Source organism: Mandrillus leucophaeus, unplaced genomic scaffold (genome assembly GCF_000951045.1).
Source record: "Mandrillus leucophaeus isolate KB7577 unplaced genomic scaffold, Mleu.le_1.0 Scaffold444, whole genome shotgun sequence".
In the NCBI taxonomy this organism is placed as follows: domain Eukaryota; kingdom Metazoa; phylum Chordata; class Mammalia; order Primates; family Cercopithecidae; genus Mandrillus; species Mandrillus leucophaeus.
In genome coordinates this window covers 304,335-314,560 of record NW_012104743.1, presented here as the reverse complement: position 1 = coordinate 314,560, position 10,226 = coordinate 304,335, and the positions used below count along the sequence as shown (strand labels likewise).

Below are 10,226 nucleotides of genomic sequence, written 5' to 3'. Positions count from 1 at the left end.
TTTGACTGTCTTAGCATCTGTGATGGTTAACTTTATGTGTCAATTTGACTGGGCCATAAGATACCCAGATAGCTGGAGACACATTATTCTTGGGTGTGTTTGTGAGAATGTTTCTGAAAGAGGTAGCATTTAAATCAGTGGACTAAGTAGATGATCCTTCTCAATATGGATGGGCATTATCTAATCTATTCAGGTTGAGGGCCCAAATAGAACAGAAAGGTAGAGAAAAGCTTAATTAACTCTGCTGGAGTTGGGACACTGATCTTCTCTTGCCCTCAGCACTCCTTGTTTTTAGGACCTCAGATCTAGACTGGAATCTATAGTGTCAGTTATGGATGAACTATACTTTTCCTGAATCTCCAGCTTGCAGATAGCAAGTCATTGAACTTCTCAGCCTCAATACTTTATAATAAATCTCTTCCTAGATAGATACCTGGTATCTATCTAGGTAAGATACCAGGTATCTTCCTGGAATCTTTCTAGAAAACTTTATGCCATCTTATATATCATCCTTATATATCTAGGAGCCAATACCTTATAATAAATGTCTTCCTAAGTAGATACAGATAGATGGATGGATAGACGATTGATTAATTGATTGATTATCTTTTATCAGTTCTATTACTCTGGAGAATCTTGACATACAGCATCCTACAGGACATTTACTTTATCCATTACATTTATGATACAATTGTTATAGGATCTAGAGAGCAGGAATTAGGAATTACTGATGTCTTGATAGGACATGAGGTATAAAGTAAATATCAAAAATATGTAAGGAATTGCTACTTTGGTTTAGTTCTGGGGATCCAGTAGTCTGGAGTATACAGGGATCTTCTCCCCAAAGTGAAAGATAAGTTGTTGTACCTGGCACCCTATCTATCAAAACTAATGGCATCATTTGTTAGACTCCTTTAGGTATTTAGGTAATGTATAATATATTTGAGTTTACTATTTTCAAAAATTTACTATTTTGAAAAATTTATCATATGACCCAAAAGGCTAGTTTTGAGTAGAAATTGAAGCCAGGGAGTCTCCCTCGCTTGTCCATGATGATGTAGACCTACAAAGCCCAGTGGAACCAATAGTGATTAAAGATTTATAGAAGAGCAGGAAGTTATTTGATGTGTTTGGGAAGTCCCAATAAGAGGTTCACAATGGAGATTTTGAAGGAAAACAACTGTACTCTTCCATAACTACTTCCTTTTTTGGAGAACCAGCTCTTGACTCCCAGCTGGGCCTCTGGTAGAGACCAACTGTGAAAAATAAGATGTCCAGGCAAACTGAGCTATCTATAGAAAACAGGAGGTTATCTGTATTACCGACAGATAAAGTTGTCCATGACTACAACTCTTCATCTTTAAGTGAAAGCATAACTGGGCAGGGCTTTGAAAGTATGATCGTTTAAACAGGTAGCTTACATTTCCACTGAAACAACTCCTGCAACATTGCTATCTCTATATGGCCTCGTGGGAAATCTTTAACGACAGATTATCAAGGAGGAAAGCTGTTTGAGAGATTGTTCTGCTTAATATGCTGGAATTAGCTTGAAATTAGCAGGAATGACCTTGGATGAGATTTGGAAAAGGATATCCTCCTAGTAAGCAGAATCTTCTTAATATGTTTCTCGTTTTTTGCACAGTCGTTTGGGACTGTAAAAATTACCATGCGAGCTGTAATTTTGAAAAGCAGTCTTAACTGACGAAATATGTAATTGTTCTGTGACCTTTAAAATTTGTTGTCAAACATTAAGAACTTTCTTACTATCAATTATAAGTGCATGGGCAAATAAAAAATAGTAATATTGTTAAGTACACTACAATTTAAAACATTAGAAACATGGAGAATTAAATTTTTCTTTGTAAGAAAAAATATCAAGAATAATTTAAACAGTGATGGTTTCTTTTTTGTTATGTGATTTTAAATGTAAATAGCATTCTTTTCTATGCCTTGGTGAATTATCATACCCCTTTCTAAGTTTGAATCTGGTTCCAATATTTTATCCCTTACATTTTCGATATCATGAAATATCTTTGAGAATTCTTTTAATGTGTTTTTTTGTCAATATCACTTTCTTTGGAATATCTTCATCTATTGTTACAACCACTTTCCTCAGTTATGCAGATAAATTTGCCTTTATTAAATTTCTCTGGCTACATATCTAGAGTCAAAAGTGTCAACATTCCCAAAGTGAGCTTTTTTTTTTTAAATTCTATTTACATTTTATTTGAATTTCACTTCCAGGTTTGTTACTTTCTGTTTCTTTGCTGCAATTCTGTCCTGGTGAGCCAATTCTCTTTTACAATTATTCATTTTTGTAAAAGTCACATGGGTTTAACATTGGGAGCAACAAGGCAACAAAACGATACTTTTGCCTTCTGTGTGTGAATAACAGATGAGTAATGATCAATCGCTGATAAACTTTGCAAGAAGTGACATATATTGGTCACTGATTATTATATATATATTTTAAATGTATTTTATTTCAATAGTTTCTGTGGAACAGATGATTTTTGGTTACATGGGTAAGCTCTTTGGTAGTGATTTCTGGGATTTTGGTGCACCCATCACCCGAGCAGTGTACGCTGTACCCAATGTGTAGTCTTTTATCCCTCACCCCTACCACCCTTTCCCCCATGTCCCCGAAGTCCATTACATCATTCGTATGCTTTTGTATCCTCATAGCTTAGCTCCCATTTATAAATGAGAACATAAAATATCTAGTTTCCATTCCTGAGTTACTTCACTTAGAATAATGGTCTCCAACTCCATCTAGATTGCTGTAATGCCATTATTTTGGTCATCTTTGCAGCTCAGCAATATTCCATGGTAAATATATATAACCACATTTTCTTTATCTACTCGTTGGTTGATGGGCATTTAGGCTGGTTCCATATTTTTACAAAATTGAGAATTGTGCTGCTATAAACACACGTGTGCAAGTGTCTTTTTCATATAACAACTTCTTTTCCTCTGAGTAGATACCCAGAAATGGGATTCCTTAATCAAATGGTAGTTCTACTTTAAATTCTTAAGGAATCTCTATACTGTTACCCATAGTGGTTGTAATAGTTTACATTCCCATCAGCAGCATGGAAGAGTTCCCTTTTCACCACAACTATGCTAAGATCTATTATTTTTTGATTTTTAAATTTTGGCCATTCTTGCTGGAGTGGCCTGCAAGAGGTGGCAACTCATTGTAATTTTAATTTGCATTTCCCTGATAATTAGTAATGTTGAGCATTTTATCATATGTTTGTTCGCCATTTGTATATCTTCTTTTGAGAATTGTCTCTGTTCATGTCCTTTGCCCACTTTTTGATGGAATTGTTTTTTCTTGCTGATTTGAATTCCTTGTAGACTCTGGATATTAGGCTCTTGTTGGATGCATAGTTGACAAATATTTTGTCTGTTTACTCTGCTGATTATTTCTTTTGTTGTGCAGAGGCTTTTTACTTTAATTAGGTTCCATCATTTTTGTTTTTTGGCATTTGCTTTTGGGTTCTTGGTCATTAAGTCTTTGCCTAAGTCAATGTCTAGAAGAGATTTTCTGATGTTATCTTCTAGAGTTTTTAGGGTTTCAGGTCTCAGAGTTAAGTCTTTGATCCATCTTTAGTTGATTTTTGTATAAGGTGAAAAATGAGGATTCAGTTTCATTCTTCTACATGTGGCTTGCCAGTTATCCCAGAACCATTTGTTGAATAGGGCATCCTTTTCCCACTTTGTTTTTGTTTGCTTTGCCTGAGATCAGGTGGCTGTTAGTATTTCATTTTATTTCTGGGTTCTCTATTGTATTCCATTGGTCTACAGGCCCATGTTTATGTCACTACTATGCTGTTTTGGTAACTAGAGCCTTGTTGTATAGTTTAAGGTCAGGCAATGTGATGCCTCCAGATTGGTTCTTTTTGTTTAGTTTTGCTTTGGCTATGTGGGCTTTTTAAGAATTTTTGGTTCCATGTGAATTTTAGGATTGTTTTTACTAGTTCTGTGAAGAATAATGATGCTATTTTGATGAAAATTGCATTGAATTTGTGTATTGCTTCTGATAGTATGGTCATTTTCACAATATTGACTCTGCCCATCCATGAGCATGGGATGTGTTTCCATTTGTTTCTGTCATCTATGATTTCTTTCTGCAGTGTTTTATAGTTTTTCTTGTAGAAATGTTCCATCTTTTTGGCTGGGTACACTCCGAAGTACTTTTTTTTTTCTTCAGCTGTTATGAAAGGTATTGAGTTCTTGACTTGATTCTCAACTTGGGTGTTGTTGGTGTATAGCAGTGCTACTGATTTGTGCACATTGATTTTGTATCCTGAAACTTTACTGAATTCATTTATCAAATCTAGGAGCTTTTTGGATAAATCTTTAGGGTTTTCTAGGTATATGATCATATCATCAGTGAACAGTGATAGTTGGACTTACCCTTTACTGATTAGGATGCCTTTTATTTCTTTCTCTTGTCTGATCACTCTGCCTAGGATTTCCAGTACTGTGGTGAATAGAAGTGGTGAAAGTGGTCATCCTTGTCTTGCTCCGTTCTCAGGGGGAATGTTTTTAACTTATCCCCATTTAGTATGTTGGCTGTGGGCTTGTCATAGATAGCTTTTATTACCTGAGGTATGTATGTCCTTTATATGCCAATTTTACTGAGAGGTTTTTATCATAAAGGGTTGCTGGATTTTGTCAAATGCTTTTTTCCGCATCTATTATGGTGGTTGTGAGATTTTTGTTTTTAATTCTGTTTATGTGACGTATCACATTTATTGACTTGCATAGGTTAAACCATCCCTGCATCCTTGATATGAATGAAACCCACTTGATCATGCTGTATTATCTTTTTGATACGCTGTTGAATTTGGTTAGCTAGTATTTTGTTGAAGATTTTTGCATCTATGTTCATCAGGGCTATTGGTCTGTAGTTTTCTTTTTTGTTATGTTCTTTCCTAGTTTTAGTATTAGGGTGATGCTGGCTTCATAGAATGATTTAGGGAGAATTCCCTGTTTCTCTGTGTTTTGAAATAGTTTCAGCAGGATTGGTACCAGTTCTTCTTTGAATGTCTGATAGAATTCAGCTATTAATTCATCTGGTTCTGAACTGTTTTTGTTGGCAATTTGTCTTATTACTGTTTCAATCTTGCTACTTGTTATTGTTCAGAGTTCCTATTTCTTCTTGATTTAATCTAGGAGTGTTGTATATTTTCAGGAATTTATTGATGTCCTCTAGATTTCCTAGTTTGTGTGCATGAAGGTGTTAGTAATAGCCTTGTGTATTAGCCTGTTATTACGTGCTAATAAAGACATATCTAGTACTGGGTAATTTATAAAGGAAAGAGGCTTAAGTTACAGTTCAGCATGGTTGGGAAGGCCTCAGGAAACTTACAATCATCGTGGAAGGGGAAGCAACCACATCCCCCTTCATATGGCAGCAGCAAAAAGGAGTGCAGAGTGAAGGTGCGGGGAAGCCCCTTATAAAGCTACCAGATCTCATGGAAAACTCACTCACTATCACAAGAACAGCATAGAGGTAACTTACCCCATGATCCAGTTACCTCCCACCGGGTCCCTCCCACACCTGTCAATTCTGGAAAATACAATTCAACATGAGAGTTGGGTGGGGACACAGCCAAGTCGTACCACCTTGAATGATATTTTGTATTTCTGTGGTATCAGTTGTAATTGTAATATCTCCCATTTCATTTCTAAACAAGCTTATATGGATATTCTCTTATTTTCTTGGTTAATCTCACTAATGGTCTATGCATCTGCGAGTTGGTTGGCCTCCAAAACATAACCAGCATTTTGTTTCTTTTGTTGTTTATAGTTTTTTGTTTGTCCCAATTTTATTTAGTTCTGCTCCGATCCTTGTTATTTCTTTTAGTCTGCTGGGTTTGGGTTTGGTTTGTTATGTGTTTTCTAGTTCCTTGGCATGTGATGTTAGATTGTCTATCTGTGTTCTTTCAGATTTTTTGATGTAGGCAGTTAATACTCTGAACTTTTCTCTTAGCAACACTTTTGCTGTATCTCAGAGGTTTCAATAAGTTGTGTCACTGTTATTCTGTTCAAGGGATTTTTAAATTTCCATCCTGATGTAGTCATTGACCCAAAGATCATTCAAGAGTAGAATATTTAATTTCCATATATTTTGTATAGTTTTGAGTGTTCCTTTTGGAGTTAATTTCCAGTTTCATTCCACTATGGTCTGAGAGGATATTTGTTTATAGGTGCCTCCACGCTGGATTCCTGTGGAGGAGGCCCCAGCTGTGTCTGCCATGGAGTGCCAGAGGAGAATAAGGACCCCTTCCCCAAGGCCCTTCACAATCACAGAGGCTGCCTGCCTGTTGGAGTATAGGTGCAGACTTTCCCTACTGCTTCCAGTGCTACAATTGTGTCTCTGCTATGAGAAACTACCCACTAGTGGAAAGATATGGAACTCAGGGCCTGCTGTTCAGATTCTGTTGTCCCACAGGGTCATCCCTTGAGGTGGTGCTCTCATCCTTCCCCCCATGGATGGGGCTTCCTGAGAGCCAGACTGCAGTGATTGTTATTGCTTTTCTGGGTATAGCCATCCCGTGGGGCTGCCAGGCTCCAGGTTGGTGTTGGGGATTGTCTACAAAGAGTCCTGTGATGTGATCTGATCCATCTTCAGGTCTTTCAACCATAAATACCAGCACCTGCTCTGGTGGCGGTGGGAGGGGGAATGAAGTAGATTCTGTGAGAATCCTTGATTGTAGGTATGTTTATGGTGCTGGCTTTCTTAACTGCTGTTTATGCTAGCAGTGAAGTTGTCACATGGACAGACTCAGGACCTCTGGTTAGCAAGGATGTTGCAGGCAGTGGTATTAGTTGCTGTTTTCTCCTTCCTAGGGGCATGGCTATTCTGTCGTGAGTTGCTGTAATGGCCTGGGTTGGTTGGCCTACAGCCAGAAGGTGGCACTTGCAAGAGAGCACCAGCTGTGCTATTAGCAGTGGCATATAAGCTTGCCCTAATTTGGCCAAGAAAGGTATTCTGGTTTCTCTGGTGATGGGCAGAGCCATAAAGCTCCCAAGAGTGTATGACTCTTGTGTTCAGCTACGAGAGTTGGTAGAGAAATACCATCAGGTTGGGGCAGGGTATGCAGGTCTGAGCTCAGACTCCCCTTGGGCCAAGCTTGCCATGGCCACTGTGGAGGATGAGGAGATAGTTCTCACGTCAATGGGGTTATGTTCCAGAGAGGATTATATCTGCTTCTCCCGTGCCATATAGTTCACCAGAGAAGTTAGGGATAGCTGATAGCAAGAGATCTCACCCAGCTCCCACTCAATTGGTAAGGCCAGTCTCACTCCCACAGTGCCCCACTAACAGCACTGAGTTGAGATCCAGGTAGCCTGAACGGCTGGCAGGCAGAACTCAGGCCTTTTTTTTGTCTCAGGTTATGGGCTTCCCTGCTGAGCAAGCAAACACGGTTTTCAGGCCTTACCTCTCCTGCATCTGCCCACAGTGTTGGCTGTGGCTCCTGTCCCTACCTGAAGCAGTTCTTGTTTCCTCTGCTGCTCCTCCCAACCCACTTGTGCCCAATCAAAATTATTGTAAAATTTAGTTTGAAATATCTTATACCCTCTGACCCCTCCCTAATTCCACTGCCTGCCTTCCCCAAGGGCCCCTGTTTCATACATTCAGGAATGGCTTCCCTGGGCTCCAGCTGGAGAATGGGAGTGCCTATAAGTGCTACTGCTTTTACTTCTATATTTCATCCATTTCAGCTCCAGGTAAGGTTAAAACCTTCTGCTGTGATCTGGATTTTCAGATTTCCCAGTGGGAATGTGTGTTTGGAGGCAGCTTCTCCCACCGCTCACACTTTGGGAGCTCTCCATTTTTCACTTGTCTCATGGAAGTTGCGGTGGCATGCAGCTTCTTTCAAAGGATCTGTGAATTCTTCTGGTTTTCCCGGTGTGTTCCTGTGCTGGTTCTTGGAGCAAAGGTTCGCATTGTGACTCTCTACACACTGATCTGTCCACCCAAATGGGAACTCGCTGCGCATTAGCCCTGTCTCCTATCCACCGTCTGTTCCCAGGATCTGCATTCGTTGTTTACAAAGTGATATGTGGACTAAAAAATGGCAGTGAAGTTTGTGCTTCATTTAACCTTTCACAGTTAACATACTGTGGTTACTAAAATTTGAACTGTGTTGTTAAGGTAGTGATATTATTTAATTAAACATGATCATTGAAATCCATGTATCTCAGCACTATGAAAAATGAGGACTGTAGGTACATTGGTTGTCCAGTTTGCCTTGGAGGACAGATGACCTAAGATATAGATTGGTAGTGATCCTTAGGCACAGTTTGGACATACAGAGACTCAGAAGGAAGGATTTTTGCACATTAGTGAGAAAGAGATTTGGGGAAGGTTCATGTGGATAGCCCCTTCAGAATAGACCCAGGATGAAAGAATAATATGTGTGAATGTTCACTGAAGCTTCCCTCTGTAGAACAGTCTCTCAATAACAGGAACAGGATGATTCATCCCATGTATATTAAGTCATTCTTTTTATTTTTTTATTTTTTTGTGGTTTGTTGAGATTTAGGATTTTATTATTATTTATTTTTAGAAAAAAGAGAAAATTTACAAGATGCAAAGGTCTCACACAATACATTATCACTGATGATTGCTCTCTTGACACTTCAACAAGGGCCCTGGATTATGAATCAGCAATAAGAAGAACATGGACAGTGTGAGTGTGTTGGAGAACCCCCGCCATGGAAACGCAGAATACACCACAGTGGACTTGATGACAAATGATGCTAGGCCAGCCTGTTCCAAAAGCAAGCCAAGATGTGGTAGAAACCAACAAAGCCTTTCTGTGGGGGGGCACAAGCGCATGCCTTCTACCACGTGCGCACTCACCCCCGGCCCACCGGCACTGCCCACTGCCTCATTCCACACAGCAACAACAGAAAATGACAAAACGGCCCTTTGGTGTTTTTGGCAGAGCTATTCAGGTTCCCAACTTCTTATTTCTGTCTTCCTCTTCATGTTTCAGTTCCAAATTCTTAAAGTAGTGTAGGTGCTTAGCATCTTGAATTTTTCAGGATCCAGTTCTGCCCAATGATAACACACTGAATTCTGCCTCCTGAGCTACAGTTCCCATTCAGAGGACACGTCACCCTCGGCCCCGCTGCTGGCACTGCGGTCTTCTTTTCGGGGAGTGTTTCTTTCCTTGGTTGATTCAGAAGGTCCCTTAGCTCTGGTCTTTTCTTTTCTCTGCTGCTGTTTTTCAGGCTTTGACAGCTGCTTTGGATCACAGGTAGCAGTGCCGGGAGCTGGCGATTCCAGCTCTGTGGTCACAGGCCCATCATTCTGAATGTACACCTGCATGTAGGCCCCAAACGTGCCATCTTTGATAAGCCCCGGCCTGTATGTTTTAGGCAGCTGCTCCAGGAAGCTGTTGTAAAAGCCCTCTGCCTGCTCCGTGGGCATTGCTAGGTAGAAATCAGGCTTGTTTCCCTTCAGGACACACTGGAGGGTAAACTGGCTGACACACAGAATCTCGTACTGTTTGTCCATCACACTCTTAGACCAGTGCTTCCCGCTGTCATCGTCAAACACACGCAGGTTTAGAATCTTTCGGACCATGTGCTCCAGTTCTTTCTGCGTATCCTCCAGGGAAATACTCAGCAACACACATATGCCCCTTCCAATGGCACTAATCTGCTCTCCTCCAACTGTGACGCTGGCCCGGGTGACGCGCTGCAACACGGCCTTCATGGCTGCGGCTGCTGCGAGTGGCGCCGCGCCGCGCTGCGTCGGGCCTCGCGACTCTGAGGGCGGCTCCGCCAAGTCATTCTTTTTCCCAGTCTCCCTAATGCTTGATCAGTAGATTAGTGAACAGTGTGGTCACAAAAGCAGAAATGTGTTTTATGCAACATAGATTGCTCTCACCAAGGCTGGTCAGATTATTCCTTCTTCTGGGTAGTCAATATTCTGTAGAAACCAGCTCTGAATCCCTGGAGTGCCAGCCAGCTATCTGGTAGAATGCTGATTATGTTGCAGTCCTACCTTCATAAAAGAAACCATGATTTGTCTTTATGAAATACATACTTAGGCATTTGGGTTTGCCTTACCTCACCACCCAAGACTTCTGCTGAAAATAACATGCCTAACTTCTCCTGTTAGAGTTTTCTGCATGACACACCTTGAGCAAGACACCCATCTTTCACCAAAAGAAGTGGGCCAGTGGGCTGGTCCT

General features: G+C 40.3%; 1 protein-coding gene across 1 annotated transcript; it reads right to left on the bottom strand.

Annotated features, from left to right (window-relative positions):
• Nucleotides 1–8,554: 8,554 nt before the first annotated feature.
• LOC105549562 (D-tyrosyl-tRNA(Tyr) deacylase 1) lies at nt 8,555–9,813 on the bottom strand. Its single transcript, XM_011994169.1, has one exon. The coding sequence runs from the start codon at nt 9,743–9,745 to the stop codon at nt 9,116–9,118; it is 630 nt and encodes a 209-aa protein (XP_011849559.1). The 5' UTR covers nt 9,746–9,813; the 3' UTR covers nt 8,555–9,115.
• Nucleotides 9,814–10,226: the final 413 nt, after the last annotated feature.